A 19165-nucleotide genomic window follows, 5' to 3' on the forward strand; every position below is an offset into this window, starting at 1 on the left:
GTCTCTTAAGAAAATAAAGAGAAGACTTTCAGCCTATTTCATGGCTTTGGCAAAGCAGATGTGTTTGCAGCTCATTGTCTTCAGCTGTTGTGTAAACAATCACAATGGAAAGGGACCCACCCTGATGTTCTGTAGCCAGACAGACTCCCCCTGCTTCACTCCATCTTGCCCCTCTTCGGTGCCTCAGAGCACACAGCACAAAGAAACAGCACAGACTTGAAATGTTTTGAGAGCACAGATGCGCTAATTTCAAACACTGTCTGCTGGTGCCTCACAAACACAGATGTGCAATGTCAGCATGACCCTGGACTGGAGAATACCAGTAAGAGGGCTAACGGTCTAGCCGACGGCCTCGAGGCTTCAAGCTGCCCTTGGCTGGTATTGATAATTGATCTGCCCACACTTTTGTCCCAGGAGGGGAATTTTACTGCCCGTGTGAAAGTTTGCCCCGCTTCTATAAATCTAGTTCTCTCTGTCTTACAAGCGTAACTGCCTTGTAAGCGCTGGCATCACAAAGACGAACCAGTACCATTGGTACCTTATAGATAAGGAAGGCTATACGTGCCCCAAGGGGGTATAAAGAGGGGCCCAGCAGCCTACTCTAACCGAGGTCCAACTGCCTACACCTGCCGGTCGGGTAAGGTCTTTGCCTCCCAAGGATCCAGGGGACGCTCTCCTCGTATTTGTTCTTCCCAAGGGATTGCGTGAACGACGTTGGCTATGCCAGAGTCGAAGGACGCAGGGGTGAGAATTATACCTGCAATGTTTTTTGTGCACATTTAATAGTAAGAGCTCTTTAGGCTGAGGTATCTGGTCCTCAAATGGGTAACTCTTCTGACTGACATGTCATTTGTATCATCCTACTAGTAGTTAAGTAAATTGAGCAATAACAGTGTAACCATTAAGATTTTATCTAACTTTTCCTGCAACTGTAACCATTAAGATTTTCATTTCTGCTTTGTAATAAATAGTAACCATGTTTAAGCTTCAGCCTCCTTTCTTTTAGTTACTGTGATTCAGCCGAACACAAAACAAAGAACCTTAGTCCGTTTGGCTATATTCAGCCTGGTCAGAGGTAAGGTGCAGGAAAAGCTGGGTGCTGAATCGTGCTGCCTCCATGGAGCCGATTCCCGGGGCACCCGTCAGCCTCCCTGGCTGCCCACTGCGAAGGGACAGTCTGTCCTAGCAGTCAAAGTCTCGGGTGGAGCTCTGCGGCATCCGTCAGTCAGTTTTGGCTGCCCTCTGCGAAGGGACAAGCAGTCCTAGCAGTTAAAGACTGATGTGATAACACACACGCCACGCATTACCCGGCCATGGGCTAACATGGTTCCGGAGAAAGCGAGGAAGGAAAAGCCTCACCAGTATCTATTTGGATGACCTGGAATAATTTGCCAAGTGAAGTTGTGGAATCTTCACCACTGGGGATTTTTAAGAGCAGGCAAGAGAAACGCCTGTCAGGGATGGTCTAGATCAGGGGTGTGTAAGAATTTTTGATGGGGGGGGGCAGTCACTCCAAGATTTCGGTAAGGGGTCAAGGGCCGTGCTTTTTTAATAGAGTGAGTGGGGTCTGGGACAGGGGTGCAGGAGACAGCGGGAGGTCTGAGAGGGAGTTTGGATGAAGGAGGGGGTTGTGACCTGCAGCAGGGTATTGAGGTGCAGGAGGGGATTTTGGCCTGGGGCAGAGGCACAAGAGGGGGTGCTGGCTTTGGGAGGGAGTTAGTGTGTGGTGCCAGAAGCAAACTCTGGTTGGAAGGCGCTTACCTCAGCAGCTCCTGACCAGCTGTCCTCTCAGGCAGCCTTACCTGACTTCCACCAGCACCAGCGCATAGGCTATTCCATGTGGCTCTCTGTGCTGGGGAGACAGTTTCCTGTTCCTGCCCCCCATAAAATCTCAATATCCTACTGACCAGAATGCCGGAGTACCTCTCCAGGCACGAGCCTGGGCATTTATTATGGAGACTCTGGGCTGCCCAGACACCAGTGTCCCCCTCTCGGCTTTACTGATGTAGTCCAAAGGAGAGGATAACCTCCACGTCTGGTACCAGCTCAGCTGCAGGAGTTGCCGGGACAGTGCCAGAAGTTGACACCGAACCGCCTTCGGACTCCACTCCGGATTTTCTGTCAGGGTTCACTCCCTTAGCCTCTCTCCTTCCCAGGATTACCCACAAGGCCACTTGTTTTGACTTGGTCAGCAGGGATGGTCTGTTCAAACTGCTCCACAAGATAGGCTGTCCTCCACGGTTACTCACGATGATCCAGTCGTTCCACGAAGACATGAGAGGAACCATCCAATATGACGGCGCATTATCGGATGCTTTCAGAATCAGAAGCAGCATCAAACAAGGATGCGTGCTTGCTCCGATGTTGTTCGGGATCTTCTTCACACTCCTCCTGAAGCATGCCTTTGGATCTTCAACAGAGGGCATCTTGCTGCACACAAGATCTGACGGGAAACTGTTTAACCTTGCAAGGCTGAAAGCTAAGTCTAAGGTGCGAGAAGTCCTCATCAGAGACATGCTGTTCGCAGACGATGCTGCTGTAGTGTCTCACACAGAAGACCACCTTCAAAAACTGCTGGATCAGTTCTCCAAAGTGTGCAAGGACTTTGGGCTTACCATCAGCCTAAAGAAGACAAACGTACTCGGTCAGGATGTTGCTGAATCCCCATCAATCAGCACTGACAACTATACGTTAGAGGTCGTCCACGAGTTCGTTTATCTCGGGTCCCCATCACTGACACCCTGTCGTTGGACACTGAGCTAAATAGGAGGATTGGAAAAGCGGCCACAACTCTGTCCAGACTCAGCAAGAGAGTGTGGAATAACAACAAGCTGTACACTCACACCAAAACGCAAGTCTACAGAGCCTGCATCCTCAGCACCCTCCTTTATGGCAGCGAGACTTGGACCCTGTGTGCCCGCCAGGAAAAGAGGCTGAACGTCTTCTACTTGCACTGCCTCAGGAGCATCCTTGGAATATCATGGAAGGACAGAGTGACCAACACCGCCGTCCTCGAGCAAGCTGGAATCCCAACCATGCACACCCTCCTCAGGCAGCGTCGACTCCGCTGGCTTGGCCACGTCCACAGGATGAATGATAGAAGGATTCCAAAAGACATCCTGTATGGTGAGCTAGCCTCTGGCAAAAGACCTCCCAGACGCCCCCAGCTGCATTACAAAGATGTCTGCAAGAGAAACCTCAGAGAGGCAGACATCGAGCTGGACAGTTGGGAAGAACTAGCAGACGACCGCAGCAGATGGAGGCAGGGGTTACACAAGGGCCTTCAGAAGGGCGAGTTGAAGATCAGACAGCTAGCAGAGGAGAAGCGAGCGCACAGAAAGCACAATAAGGACTTGCCAGACACCGATTACATCTGCAAGAGATGCAGCAAGGACTGTCACTCTCGTGTGGGTCTTTATAGTCACAATAGACGCTGTAAATGAAGTCCTCAATTGAAACTTTAAAAGGGCACGATCCATAGTCTATGCAGACTGAAGGATGCCTACCTACCCATATTGGCCAGAAACCAGCCAATGCACTGTCCTTACCCTCAGCAAAATCTCAGTTGTCATTGGTCAGTTTTCTGCATCCAGCCAACAGGAGCTGAAAGATTTTGCTGGGGGTGGGACAGTAAAGCCAAAAATTGCTCAGCTCTCTTTGCCTAGGGGCCTGCTGTGGGCCAGAATAAAAGGCTTGGGGTCTGGATCTGGCCCCCGAGGCCTATCTTGCTTGCCCCGGTCTAGATGTTGCTTGATCCTGCCACGCATGCCGAGGGGTGGACTTGATGACCTCTTGAGGTTTCTTCCCATTCTATGATTCATTTTAGAGTTAAACCATGGACATCAACATTCAGCTCCAGGAGGATATTCCTGCAGCTTTTACTGCATGTTTGTGATGTCAGGCTTTGTCCCTGGGCAAATACTAACACACATTTCAGCATATTGACACAGCAAGACATTTGGATAGTAGAAAAAATGTCCTGACTCCCCACAGAGTAGTGAAGCATAAGCTTTCAGAACTGGTTAAGTGTTTAAACTCGACCAGGTACTTATTTGATACTTGAGAAAAACTCAGTAGGTTCCCATTTGAGCACAGTGATATAAGGATACTTTGAAGAGGATTTGAAAGCTCAACACAAGCTTAAGCAAGGAGGAGAAAATAGGATTGCTGGCGATAGCAGAGGTTAGGACTCAAGAGACTCAGGAGGTCCCTTCCAGTCCTACGTTCCTTGTATGACATCCCAAGGGGCATTTGAGGGCATTCCAGAAGCTAGTTTTAGAAGACATTCAAAGAGGTGTGTGGACTCCTTGCCCAACTCGGGCATGAGCTAGAAGCACATGGGGGGGGGCGGTGTGTGGAAGTGAAACAGAAAAAGAGGACTTGCTCGGTACCACCTTCATCATTCCTCATGTCAGAATGCCCACAAGGACATATCTGAGGGTGGCCAGGAAGGTCTAGAAACACTGGGGTAAGCTGATGGTTCCTCTTTTAATAGATACAAGATCCCTATTCAGGACCAGTAGCGCCAAGGCATGTACAAGCTAACTTTCCCTTTTCATCTTTAAGGACTACAGTATACTTTCCACCCCTACTCTACTCCTCGTCACATCTGTGGCAAATTTTAAGTGACTCTCCTAAAATACTTTTTTAAAAAACAAAAAAAAAACAAAACAAACATTCTAGTGAATGTGTGTCTGTGTGTTTCAAAAGCACACAGAAAACTTTCCCAGAACAGAAGGGATCAGATCAATGTGCTAGCTTGACTACAGCATTAGCTAGAATACTCTTACTTCAGTCTGTTTTCATGGTCAGGAAAACGGCCAGAGCAAGAGGTGCAGGCTCCCCTATCCCTACTGTCAACTGTGACTGAAGCTTCACCTTCAGGATTATAGTTCTGCCAACATCAAGGCTCCTTTATGGCAGTAAACAGCTGTATATGTCCTGTACATAAAACAAGGGCTTTCCAGACATATCTGATTTAAAAGAGGACACTAATATAAATCACTCACACTAGCTCAATTTTAAAATGCTATTTTTTCCAGATCTGGCCTGTTGGTCATTGTTTTATGACTGGACCTAAAATAGTTCTATTTAAAAGGCTATTGTTAGAGTAGCATCTGAAAAAAAAAAAAAAAGGTTAGTTGTATTACTGATTTTATTACAGGAGTGCTCATCCATCAAGAAAAAAGTTAATACTTCCATTTGTGCCAGTTCAACGTTACAATTGAAAAAGAGAAAACTTGGCTTGGGTTTGCGGACTACATTACCCAGTGTCAAAAATCACATCACAAACGTAACCCATCGAGGGCAGCCAGTCTCAGATCAGACCACTGCAGTAATCCAACGTACCAACTAAACTAGTCAGCAGAAGGCAGCTTCACACATCAGAGATGAACCCCTGTAGACACATGAAGGCAACACAGTTCTACCACTTTATGTAGAGGGGCACAAAGCAAGCTGAAGATATCGCTTCACAGGCATTGCCTTCTCCTCCAAAAGCATAACTGCTTGAGCGTAACTCACATTAGTCAGGCTACTAGCTTGTTATTAGAACCTGGTAGAAAACTTAGATCTTTTGTACAGACTTACAGCACATGCTAGAAGTGAGCCCCTTCAGCCAGAAAACTTCTACTGGAGGGTTAGAAATAGGAGGTATAGGATAGCACTGTCACCAGAAACCAAGTTCTCCTCACCCTGCCAAGTTTTTGAGCCCTGCATGGAGCAAAATGAATGCAGTTCTCCCAAAAGCACATTCTCCAACTGATTAAAATAAGATACTGCATGGCGTTTGCTATCCTTCCCATGTGCTCAGAAAGGATTTTATTTTCTAGAGGGTTTTGTTATGGCACCTGTACTCCATCTATATCAAGACACAGAATGATGGATAAATGAGGGTTGCTTAGGGCAGCAAACACTAAAGTTATCAGACAAACAAGCAACCAGTTCCTGTAACTAAATGTTTCTTCCTTCTTCTGACAGTCCACCTCTTTCTTCAGCTTCACCAGCACTCACGATACATGATAAAAACCTCCCCTCGAGTGATAACTACTTCAGAGAGGCCACAGACAACTTTGAAAGTTTGATGATGCCCTCTAGAGGGGCTCGATCCCTTTTTGGCATAATTTTAATGGTCATCATCATCATCAATAACCTTGGGCTCAGCACCCGTTAGTGTCTGATACCTCTCTCATCTCCTTCCACCTTTGCCTATCCAGTGCAGAGTGGCTTAGTTTCTGTAGACTAGATCTGCACCAATCTACTACATCATCTACCCATTCTCTGTGTGGTCGGCCTCTCCTATTCAAACCATCCATTATGCCAAATACTGGGATCTTGATTTTTCCTTCATCGTTCATTCTGTAAATATGTCCAAACAGTTGTAGCTTCCGTTTTATAACCTTCTGCAGCAGGTTCTCTTTCAGCTGTATCTGCCTCCATAATCCCTCATTGGTGACCTTCTACATCCATCCTATTCTCAGAATCTTTCTATAACAGCTCCTTTCGAACGCCAATATTCTTCCTTCCAAATCTTTCATTATCACCCATGTCTCACATCCGTACAACATGCTGTTGAATAATTTTAATGGTGCTTTATTGATTTAGACCAGCTGATGTGGCCTGAGGTAATCACAATACATGCTCTATAAATCTGATGGTGGAAACTCTCAGTGCAACTTGCGGAAAAGATCGGAGGTCCTGCTTCCAGCAGTTTACCTCACAATCTGACGGAAGGCGCTATTCCCGCTGCCCCCCCACCCCCGGCCCCCAATTGCAGGTTTCATTTTGCAGCCCACAGTGAGAGAGGGCCAAGCTGATGTGAGAAGTAGAGACTTGAATAGGAGAAAGGGAAAGAAACAGCACAAACTTAAGAAATATGTTGGATGACAGACAGGAGTATCCAGAAAGTATAGCAGACCTCTGAGTTACGTGAGGGCTGCGCTCCCTGGGCTTGCAGGAGCTGGGAGAAGCTGTGCTGGGGGGATGCCAGGCAGGCAGGCAGACAGCCACTGTGGTGTGGCGTCCCCCACCTGGGGGAGCAAGGGGCTGGAGCAGGGAGCTGCGCTCCTTTTGATTTGCACTTAACTTGTGTTAAGCGCAAATCGAAATCGTGCTTAGCAGAGGTTTAGTGTAATCAGAAGTGGTTCCAATATAAAAAAAAGTTACTTGGACAAAGAGTGAGACTGAAGAGCAGGTACGTACTGGTCTACCTCTGGACAACAGACAACTTAGTCTGAGGCATTTGCTCGAGTGAGAATAATTCATAAACAATTCATGAGGAAGTTTGGACTGTGCATGCAACGACCAATTCTCCCACTGATGCACAGACGTCTGACTAATTAACGTGCTACACACCAGTCCATCGTATATACTTCAGCGGCAGTCAGGAGCATTTCTGGAAAATGGTTGCTCTATGTAGTTTGCGTTATACCATCCCTTTACCTCTCAGCACATCACAAAGACCCTCTCAGGAAAAGCTGACAACTGGAGACAAAGACGAGGTTAATATTTAGGACAAAGGAGGAAAGGAGGCGGGCTAGCTGGAAGAAATGAATTTTAAGAAGGAATGAAGAGGAGAGAGCTCTTGAAGACATCTAATTGTCAGCCAGTGCAGAAGTAAAATAGCAGGAGGCATAGTGCTGACAGTGGGAGATTCTGAAGGAAGTTGTACTGGAAACCTGATCCTATACACCTCAGTCAGGTTATATGAAAGCTAAGCCAATCCTCTTAAAACTGATGAAGTCAGTGAAGCAGAGTCAACCAGTGGTTTCTATGGATTACCCTGAAAGAACACCAAGTTTGTTAACCAACTTTTTAAAAACCCACTAGATGTAAAATCTAGGCTGATGTTAACAGTTTTGCAAAGTTTCAACAACCAAAATACTTCAACGAGTCTGCTGAAAAACAAACACATTCTTAGGATATTGATGGACCCCAAAAAGGGCAAATTAAGCTGCTATTTCTACACTGGAGTTTAGGGGAAAACCCACCCACCACCGCAAAATGGGAATAAAACTCAGAGTAAGAGACCCCAAAAAGGAAAGCATGTGCTAAAACATTCAAAAGCTGTCGGTACCTTTGTCGTAACCCTGTATGTGATGTAGGTCTCCATCGTACAGATGTGTTTTTTGGGATCATCAACCGTAACAAAAAGGTCTCTAGTTTCCCCATCCAAGTCATCATCCAGCTGCAGTCTGTTGAGAAGTGAGGAAGAGGAGGCTGGGCTGGACGTATCTACAGGAGTGCCATTGGGCAGACAGAGATCCTGGAGGAAGGGAAAAAAAGAAAAAAAAAAAAATTTACTTGTACCAGTCACAATTCAGCAAAGTTTTAGGTGTGAAAGAGCCAAGCAGCATAGTGGATGTACAGGCTGAACCTCTCTAGTTCAGCAACACTCGCAATCCAGCATGATTTTAGTTATCCAGATGACCACTTACCATGGGTGTGGCCAAGCTTCTTGTGGTCCCATAAAGTTTGATTACAGCCACCAGTCCTGGGTCTCAGTGTTCTGTGCTGTTATTTAGCTCTAATTTACCCCTTAATGTCTTCTAAGAGCCCAGTAAGCAGTAGAAATGTCGGTAATGTGCTAGAAAACATTGACCTCCCATGGTTTGGCAAATTCTCTCATCCGCCACCTTTCAGGTCAGGTCCCTGCCCAATGTGGTGTACTATACATACTGGCTGTTCTTTCCTGAAGCCTCTTAAACCACACTTCTTCTGGAAGACCCAACACACCCTAAATCTGTTTTGGCCAAACAGTCTTGTTAACCGGGAGTTTATTTCCTCCTTATTTCTACATTGGAGCACCCTCCTAACGAGGGAGACCAACCACATCTCCACCATATATCCCCTCTTCCCAGTTATTGGGGGCAAGGGATGATGTGCTTAAATTGTAATGGCCATAATAACAAGAACATGTTCATTTCTTGCACTTGGCATTTGACTTTAGACATCATAATGGAGTTGATGACGCAGCCTTTCATGAACACCTAACCGTACCCCATGATTTGGAACAATTCCAAGAGGTAACAAGTAGCTGCACTGCTTCGGGCAGCAGTCCTGCCCTGAGATCCTTATTCTGGATACACCTATTTTTTCATGGCCTGGCTACACCTCCATGTGGTTAGTATCAGTTACTACTCCCCCAAGACTGATCTAGCCCACACTCAACAAATAGTTTGCTCTGGCCTGCCATGAGATAGCTTTTTATGGCCAGTGAACTAGCTAAGATGTTTAAGTTAGCAGAACAATTAAGACATACTCTCAGCCTCAAACCCACCCACACCCACGATTAACCCACCTCAACCCCAAACCAGCCCCCGGGACTAACCCATCCGTGGTGCTAACTGGGGAGCCTATGCCAGGTGGCCACAGGCAGAGGGTTGTGGCTGCTTGCATAGTGGGGTGAATGAGAGGTCTCTGCAGTTCCCTGCCTTGCCGCCGCTGAAATAATTAAACTAAGTTCAGATGGTTTAAACGGTTGGATCCCTCCTGCTGGTCATTAAACCACTTAAATTTAGTTCTACTGCTTCAGCAGCGGCAGGGCAGGGCGCCACAGAGGGGTCAGCGGCAGCATCAAAAGCAGCAAATGACTCCTTAAAGAGCCGCATGCAGCTCCGGAGCCAAAGGTTGATGCCCCCGGTCATAAACCCATCTAGAAGTACAAGCACATCATCCCCTTCCATTCTCGGGGGGGGGGGGGGGGGGGGGGGGGGGGGGGAAGGGAAAGAAAAGAAATCAAACTGAAAAGGAGAGGCACAGAAGCAAGACTAGAGGTACTGCACCATTAAAAACAGGAATTCAGGCTCTCCAAGGGGTGGCAGTGTCCACAGAACTGGGAAACCCTCCCTACCCCAAATGCTTCAGTTAAACTCCAGGACAGAGTTGTCCAAAACACGTGACTAACAGTTGCGGCTCCTAACCCGAGACAGTCTCAAAGGGCCTGATTTACAGAAAACTGAGCACCTGCCTTCTGGGGGAAAAAAAAAAAAAAAAAAAAAAAAGCCAACGAGCCTCCTTTCTGGGATTTCAAAGGAAACACCCAAAAATCATTAAAACAAAAAGCAGTCAAGTAGCACTTTAAAGACTAGCAAAATGGTTTATTAGGTGAGCTTTCGTGGGACAGACCCACTTCTTCAGACCATAGCCAGACCAGAACAGACTCAATATTTAAGGCACAGAGAACCAAAAACAGTAAGCAAGGAAGAAAAATCAGAAAAAGATAATCAAGGTGAGCAAATCAGAGAGCGGAGGGGTGGGAGGGTGGGGAGGTCAAGAATTAGATTGAGCCAAGTCTGTTCTGGTCTGGCTATGGTCTGAAGAAGTGGGTCTGTCCCACGAAAGCTCACCTAATAAACCATTTTGCTAGTCTTTAAAGTGCTACTTGACTGCTTTTTGTTTTGATAGTGTATAGACTAGCACGGCTTCCTCTCTGTTACTGTCCAAAAATCATTAGTCACTTTTCAAAAGTTGGCCTCTATCATATCATAAAACGGATTAAGATTAGATGTGACAGTTTAATATTATCGGCCTACATTACTCATGCACTTTGCAGCCTAGTATAATGGCAACAACAAGCATGGATAGATTTTATTTAAGTATCAATTTAGCCTAAACGAGACACCAGTTTTTTTTTTTAAATAAAGAACCAGACAAGAGTGAGTACAAGGAGAAGGAAGTTTTCCAGCGTTAAGTGCTACCCCTGTTTTTGCTGTCTGAAGGAGGACTACATCCACTTCTCCTCCTACATTCCCTCCCCCACACTTTTGTTCAACAGATCATTTCTCAAGATACTACAGAATTGTTACCTCATGCTTTTGCACACACAGACTAGCCTGGCACAGTTACAAAGCAAGGTGTGTAGCTGGCTGCTGGGAGAGAGAGTCAGCATTACGGCAAGTTCTCAGTCAAGGATGCTGCTGCTTGAATATTACACAAATGACTAACTAACTACCACTTCTCAGGGCTCGTCTAGGAGCAAAAGCTGTTAGGCCAACACCCTGGCATACCTCAGGGTGAAGTCCTGTCCCCACAATGCAGTTAATGGAAGTTCTGCCATTGGATTTCAGTGGGATCAGGATTTAACCCTTTGTTTTTAATTAAGGAGGTGGCACACAGCATGAGCCTTCCATTGTAAACTATTACTTTCTTCCCCTTCCCCCCGATTTGCCATCAGGAAGATACAGCAACGTCATGTAATCTCAAGGCTGCATAAGGGGGATCTTTTCTCCGTTCTCAGGTCAGCAGAAGGAAAACAGAAGCAGTTCAGGTTGCTAATCAAGAGCCTTGAGCTGTCTAGATAGTTGGGTGCCAGTGTCCCTCTCCCATCAGCTGGTCTTGGATGTGAAGGGTCTTACTACATACATACAAATGCATGACTCCCTGCGGTCATGTATTTACAAACGCCATGTAGTATTCTCTGCAAGGGAGCATTGTTCCTGCTCCATCATCAAATTAGAGGAACAAGAAATGGGAAGGACTCGCATCACCGATGAGAAATACCACACATTCAGCACGCTCCCTTGGCAGGGACTGCAAACACAGACCAGAAGTTTGGCATAAGGAGGGGGAAAGAAAATAAAGTAACTTCTGTGTTTCCTTAAATCGGTGCACAACATTCAAGCCAAACTCACAGGATGAATTGCTGGTATTTACACCTCTGACTGATCTGGGGAAGAGTAACTTTGACACTGCAAGGTTAGAAATTGAGTTAGTCTACACGGACAATGCTATGAGGTAACGCAGTAGCTTGGTAATGAACACCCTCTAAACCAGTGAGAAGGAGCGCTCTCCTAGTGCCATAATAAATCCACCTCTGCAAGAGGTAGTAGTTCTGTTGGTGGTAGAGGTCTTCCAGTGATATAGTGCTGGCTACACCAGTGCTTAGGTCAGCAAAACTGTGCTGCCCAGGAATGTGGATTTCAACCCCAAGTGACACAGTTATAGCAAAACACGTTTGTAGTGTAGACCAGGGATTGCTGTGTGCAGGCAATTCCTCTTGCTACAGGACAGTAATACGAACAACCCAAATGTAGCTCTGCCTCCGCTTCATCAAAATGAGTGAACTGGTCTGAAATTCGTTTGTATTTAGACAACAACAGACAATCTAGGGTGTCTGCAGGGATACTGAATCAGATAAAAGAGGGGGAATTAATATGGTCAAAAGGACAATCCATGTCTAGGCACATCCAAATGGTAATGGTGTGTATATTTCTGGGGAGAAGTCACCCTGAATTCACACTAAAACAGTGCGGCATTGTGGAACCAGGAAATTATCTTTAAAAATGAACGGCTGCCTCCTGATACAATTTTCCTTTTAGGTCAAAAGCAACTTATTTTAAACCTATCCCTTCTTCCATATCTGGGCCACTAATTCAATTAAAGCAGACTGGGAGTAGAGCCTGTGCTTTCTTTATCTTGAGAATGTGACCATTACAACCCTCCCCCTCCCCCGTGTGCACAAGCTCTCTCTCTCGCACACACACACACATCCCCCACCCAGAGTCTTCACCGTTAAAGTAAAAAGTCAAGTTTTTCCTTTGCACAATTCCACTGTTCTTGTTATCCTTTAAGTTTAAGTCTTTAGTACTAGTCTATGCAATGCTGTGAGTCCTCAGCTTTTACCCTAGCAGTAAGATATTTAAGCATGAGACTGAGTCAGAGGATACTCATCTTCTATTTGCAGGATTCCTATCTGCAGAAATAGTGAAAGTTTGTGCTATAGTGAAAGTTTGCAGCGAGTATTTCCAGTTCTCCAGCAGCTGAAGAACATTTCACAGACCTTCCTGCAAATGGTCCATTGGCAAACTTGAAAAGCTGGTTCTCTCACCAACAGAAGTTGGTCCAGTTAAAAAGGTATTATTTACCCATCTAGTCTGTGATATCCCAGGGATGACATGGCTAAACACCACTGCATAGAACATATTAAAGGAGTGTTAAAGTGCCTACCTGAACTTTCCCATATGCTCATGTTGTGTCTTATGTGTTAATTATTCTATTTTGGAGTGTAGTGCTATATAGATTACTGTTTGGACACCAATACATTTTATCTGAGAACTGCAGAATCGTGTGTTTACTGTACAAGACTAACTGTAAAAACGGTAGCTAATATGAACGGAGTAATGCCAGCACTTACGCAAAGAGCCTCCTCTGATCAATGCCACAGGCCTATGACTATCTGGAATTTCTACCCACTGAGAAAGAATGAAAACGAAGTTGAAGCTTCTGGTACTTGCCGTCAAGGCTATACACAACCCTCTCCGGCTTTCCCTCCTGCTTGCATCTCATTCCTTATTTTGTTCTACACCATTCTCTGCTAGGGAGGTTTTTATCCACTCATACCACAGACAGAAGGAAATATTATCCTTCCCCCAGTCTGGAAGAGACCTCAGGAGGTCATTGAGTCCAGCCCCCAGCCCAGAGAAGTACCAACCCCAACTAAATCATCTCAGCCAGGACTTAAAACTGGGACTTAATAAAAATGTAATCTTCTTCTTCTAGTTTTTCCACTTCCATCACCACCCGCTCACCTCTGACTTAACAACTAAAGAACAAGGCATGGGAGAAGGAGGGGGTTCTGTGTAAGTCCCCCTCTGCATTAGAGGAACACGGATTGAGCTAATGATTCACGGTTGAAGTTAGATTCAATTCTAAGGAAAGCAGCTTCTACTTCATTTTTGAAGTCCATTTGACCTGCCTAAAATATTTTCAGCCACTTGCCATATCCTTGATGATGGTTCAAGATTGTTCAAGCAATTGACTACGAAGAGAATAGGAAAACAGTTAGTCCAGATAAGGGCCTACAAATTCCAATTTCAAACAGTTCTTAGAACTGTATTATGTTTTCCCTCTTTGTGCAAACACACTGGCAAAAAGAAGTGGGGCCAAGTTCTTTGACCTATATTATACAGGTCAGCCCTAGACGATCAGTGGTCCTTTTAACTTAAATCTGTGAATCCTATGGAAAAATATCCTGTAGCTCACTATTAGACTGTATTGACATAAGATGCCATTTTTCTCTTTGTTTGGTGGGTGTGAAGATGTTCGGGATATGTGAATTTTATTACACGGTAGAGTAGCCCTTTAACAATACATATACATTTTCAGGCATCTCAAAAATAACTTGCTGCAAGTTCTTCCTCTCCTCAGTAAGATTGAGGTCTAGTCTCCATAGAAAGGCTTCTTAAGATGTATTAGTTTCTGTTTGTTTGGTTGGTTGGTTGGGTTTTGTTGTTTTTGTTTTGTTTTTTTGGGGGGGGGGGGGCAGGGATAATTTAACCACATCCACCAAAACAAAAACAAAAAAATCACACCACCAAAACATACACAAAATAGCCACACCCCTCCCCATCAGTTTTTCATTTTACCTGGCTGAAATGTTATCCACGTCCTTTTTAAATTGACAGCTTTTTTTTGTTTGTTTGTTTTGCTCCTTCAGTATACTCTACCATTCCAAGCATTTGTGCAGCGAAAGAGACAAAGAAAACCCACTGTGAGGCCAATTTTCAGTGTTCAGCTATGCCACAGGGTACAAATAGCTCTGCTAAATAGAAAGATAAAGTGTGAAGACAGCCAGAGTATAGCAAGTATCTTTATTTGGAGAGAAAAGAGTTATAGCTCAGATTCAGGAATCGATCCCTAGTGAGGGCAGTGCACCACTGGGATTTAGACCCCCAATTCAGTACTTGGGTTATTCAGCCTTCCAAACTGTCTATCACATGAACATCTAGCAGTTCTGTAGCACCTTAGAGACTATTTGTGAAGCTACAGACTATCAAGGCTATCCGACCCCTCTCTGTCTATAACGTGGTTTTACATAAAAATACATAGTGTCCAACAGAAGACGGGAAACACAGATATGATTGGAGAGGCAGTCGGTCAGTTTACTTCTATAGAGCCCTCTTGCTCGCTTCTAGTGAATTAGTGGAAGAGCCACGTCTATTCCCCTGGGAGACAAGAGGATATGTTAATAAAACAGCTTTTATTAGCTTAAGTGATGTTCTCAGGTCAGCCTCATTCCAATTGCTTACAAACACAGGCTACTGCACTTCTCTCTGATTTGCCTTGATTCAACCACCTCCCATTGGCTTGTCTCTTCAGCCCCAGATGATCAGCCACTTGTTAAATTTTCAAACAAGCAACTTCACACCATCCCTCAGGCTACCTTTCCCTCAAGCTTTGGAGAAGCTCTGAGTAACCCTCTGCAAAACCATCTCATTATCCCTCCTTAATTTCTTTTGTAGTGAGGCCTGCACAACAAAAAAAAACAAACACAAACAAACCACACCACCAAAAACTATTCTTACCTATCACGCTGAGTCACTGTTTCCTCCTACTTCTCCCAACCCCACCTATGTACATCTGTTGCCTCATTTTCTACTTAGAAATTCTTTGGGGCCGCAACAGCCTTTCATTCTCTGTAATACAGCAGGGCTTTTGTCCACGAACAGGGCTTCTGGGTGCTACAATAATATAAATAAGAAGTGCTTTGTTCCAGGGGGGAAACAGGCTGACAAATTGCTTACATTAGATTCTCCCTCCTGGCACATACATCTAAATTTTTAAGCCCTATCACAACGTATGCCAACACTAACCAAACTAAAATAAGATATTACAGACCTCTTTACCTTCCTGCTACATTTAGCATTTGTGACCATAACCCCCCACTGCCCTACTCCAAAAGGGGGACCAGACCCTCAAGAACACACCATGTGCAAAGGGAGGCTGGATAATAGCCCAGTAAAAAAGTTGGGGGGAGAGGCGGGTGTGGGAGGAGGTAAAGTTACACTGAAAAGTGCACATTTCATGCTGCTGATTCGTCTCAGTGCAGAGCTGGCTAGAGGCGCGCTCTTAGGAATCTAACCCAGAGACTCCTTCTCCAAACACTAAGGGAAAGATTAGATCCTACAAAAGTCCAGGAGAGATTTGGTCCCCTCCCCATTCCCTCTCTTCTTCTTGGATCTGCCTGGAAGACAAAGGCATATCAGTGATGCTTCTGATTAGCAGAGCAGGATTTAAACTTTACAGGCCCCTAGGTCTTCTTCAGTAGCCCCTCACAGGCAACCTCTGTGTTTGAAACTTTTAACCCACTCTTAACTTTTAGGCACCCCTAAAACACCAGCATCATTAGCCATGTGCCTAACTGCACACTGGCAAGCAAGCTGGCTTTACAACTAGCTACTGGACCACACAGTCCAGAGAGAATACAGCTACAACCATGTGGGAGTGCAACACAAGCCGTTTAAGCAACATGAAAGACAATGAAGAGCATAGCAAACTCCAGACTAAAACTGTTTGGAAATAAAAACATCTTGACAGTATTCTTAACTATTAGAAGAGAGACAAATACAGTGCCATGTATGAAAAGCAAGTACAGCAGTAGAAGTGTTCTACTAACAAATGCAACTGAGATGGTTGGAAGTCCTGGACTTTAGAGTAGACTACTGAAAGAGAAGGCCATGCCTTAGGCCGATATTTTTGGTTTTTAACAAATCAGTCCAATAACTGAAGACAAGGAATTGCAGAGAGGGTGGACAAGCTTAGGAAAACATAGGGGACAGCTTTAAAAGAACATGTTGTGAACAAGACACGAGAAGTCATTCTTCCGCTCTACTCTGCGCTGGTAAAGCCTCAGCTGGAGTATTGGGTCCCGTTCTGGGCACCGCAGTTCAAGAAAGATGTGGAGAAATTAGAGAGGGCCCAGAAAAGAGTGACAAGAATGATTAAAGGGATAGAGAATGTGACCTATGAAGAAAGGCTGAAAGAATTGGGGTTGTTGAGTTTGGAAAAGAGAAGATTGAGGGGAGACATGATAGCAATTTTCAGGTATCTAAAAGAGTGTCATAAGGAGGACGGAGAAAACGTTCTTTTTGGCCTCTGAGGCTAGAACAAGAGGCAATGGACTTAAACCGCAGCAAGGGAGGTTTAGGTTGGACATTAGGAAAAAGTTCCAATTGTCAGGGCGGTCAAACAGTGAAATAAATTGCCAAGTGAGGTTGTGGACTCTCCATCGCTGGAGATATTTAAGAACAGGTTAGATAGATGTCTATCAGGGATGGTTTAGACAGTACTTGGTCCTGCCATTGGGGCAGAGGGCTGGACTCAATGGCCTCTCGAGGTCCCTTCCAGTCCTAGTATTCTATGATTTCTAGTACTGGAGATGAGAAACAAACCTGAGGCCTTTTCAAAATAGTTATTTCCTTTTAGCCTCCCCTCCCTGCACGCCCCACCCCCCCACACACTTTGTTTCCACTTATCTGCAGTATCCTTACCATGTCTCACAGGCTGTGTCTACACAAGAGGCTTCTCCTGGGAAAAAACACGGCGCGCCTACATGCAAATGTGCTTTGTCAACAGTTTGTCAACAAAACCCAGCACATCTGCCGGCGGCAATATACCTCTCTCCGTTCTCCGTGTTGTGCCGAAAAATCAGCCATGTAGACACTCGGGGGCCCTTTTGTAGGCAGAGCTTCCAAGTCACCAGACAGCGTTCAGCCGTTCTGTTGAGAGGGCCGGGCAGTCTGGCTGCTCTCTGTCAACAGAGCAGATTGCATCTACACATAAAAGTAGATCGATGGAGCAATCTGTCAACAGACGTTTTGCCAGGAAATCCCTTCCGACAATGACTTCCGTTGACAGAGGTGTCTCGTGTAGATGTAGCCTAAGAGACACTGCCTGCCCATTCTGTAGTGACTAGTGAGGCAAAGCCAGCACAGAAGAGGCAAGTTTGAGGATGCAGGACAGCTTCAACCTAGTCACCACAGGCAGCCAAGTCCTGTCTCAGAGGAAGTCTTCCTCTGGAAGTGCCATGGCTCCTGAAACCAACCAACTAGACAACGCCAAAGGGCCATCAGCTCAGCGACACCATCTCGAGAGCAGCAGTCATGAATGGGTGTGATTTGAGATACAGCCCATAAACCATCAGAGGCCTTGAAAGTTTGCGAGCAGGGCCTTGTAGCACATCTTAGGGCAGGTCTCCACTGCAGCCTAAGAGGATATAACTTACACCACTCAAGGGTGGGGAAAAAGCCTCCCCTCCCCACCAGACACACCCACCCCCCCAAGCAATGCAAGTTTTGGGCTCTCTGTACCAGCGCTAGTGCTGACAAGCGACGCTCTCCCACTGATGCAACTTTGCTTCTCGCCAATGTGGAGAAATTATATCAACCCACCAGTATTGGGTTAGCTCCCCAGACACACAACAGTGTGCGGCTGTGCCTGTACAATGCTATAGTGCAGGCTTGCCTTTAGACTCACTATGCAGACAAGGGGCTCGCCACTGGTCTTATCTACCAGCTGAACTGGAATGCCAGGATTATCCTCAAAGAGCAAGTGATCTAGTAAGGGGTTCATTTCTGCCAGGTTGGAAGCAGGAGCACAGGGGCTAAAACCAAATCCCAAAGTGAAGACCAACTCCTCTTGTTCATTACCCTGGCTGCTAGCATTGGTGCACAGACAATTCAAAATATCTTCACTTCAGGGCGTTTGGTTCCCCGATTTTCTTCTCAACATCTCAGTTTTGCGTTTAAGTACTCCCCCCTCCCCCTCTTTACCCCCTCCTGCCTTTTGCTATTATTTTAAACCCCTCCTGAAAGACAACCTAGATTCCCTGAGGAGACTGGTCCTCCTCCTGGGGGTGGACGGAAGCCTTCCAATCTAAATAGATAAATACAAACATGCATTTGGCTCCCTGGACACAGGCCATTCTATTTTTGTCTCACACACACACACACACGGTCAAGAGATTGTCAGCTGGATTATAGTTTCTGTTCATCATCATCATCAAACACTAACATTCCTGAGGGTGGGAATTCAGGGAGACCCCAAGGCAGGCATTTTAATATCCCTTGTGAAACACAGAATCTTCACAAATGCAGCAGCCAGACTAAAGACAGCCCAGGGCTAAGAGCACACAGACATTTTCTTTATAGGGAGTTTTACTTTCTACACTCTTCGTAGCCCAGCTGAGTTGCCACAAGAGATTACATAACAGAAAAACATTCAGGGATGCTCCATTTCTATTGGAGTGCATTTCAGAGCACAAGACACAACGATACTAGAGCTGAACGCTGCCTATTTTCAAAGCAACTTTTCCAAGTGGATTACTTTGTATCTTCTGATGTAGGTAACAGTAGTGAGCATGGTGGGCACAAGTGTTACCCGCTAAGGA

At 45.5% G+C, this 19165-nt stretch overlaps 1 protein-coding gene across 1 annotated transcript in view; it reads right to left on the reverse strand.

The window, feature by feature from the left end:
• Positions 1–19165, reverse strand: part of SNX30 (sorting nexin family member 30) — a 76237-nt gene that overhangs the window by 39264 nt on the left and 17808 nt on the right. Inside the window, exon 2 of the mRNA XM_074994667.1 lies at positions 8075–8263. Within this exon, the coding sequence (XP_074850768.1) occupies positions 8075–8263 (189 nt within the window). The remainder of the gene's footprint in view (positions 1–8074; positions 8264–19165) is intronic.

The sequence above is a fragment of the Carettochelys insculpta genome, chromosome 5 (genome assembly GCF_033958435.1).
Source record: "Carettochelys insculpta isolate YL-2023 chromosome 5, ASM3395843v1, whole genome shotgun sequence".
In the NCBI taxonomy this organism is placed as follows: domain Eukaryota; kingdom Metazoa; phylum Chordata; order Testudines; family Carettochelyidae; genus Carettochelys; species Carettochelys insculpta.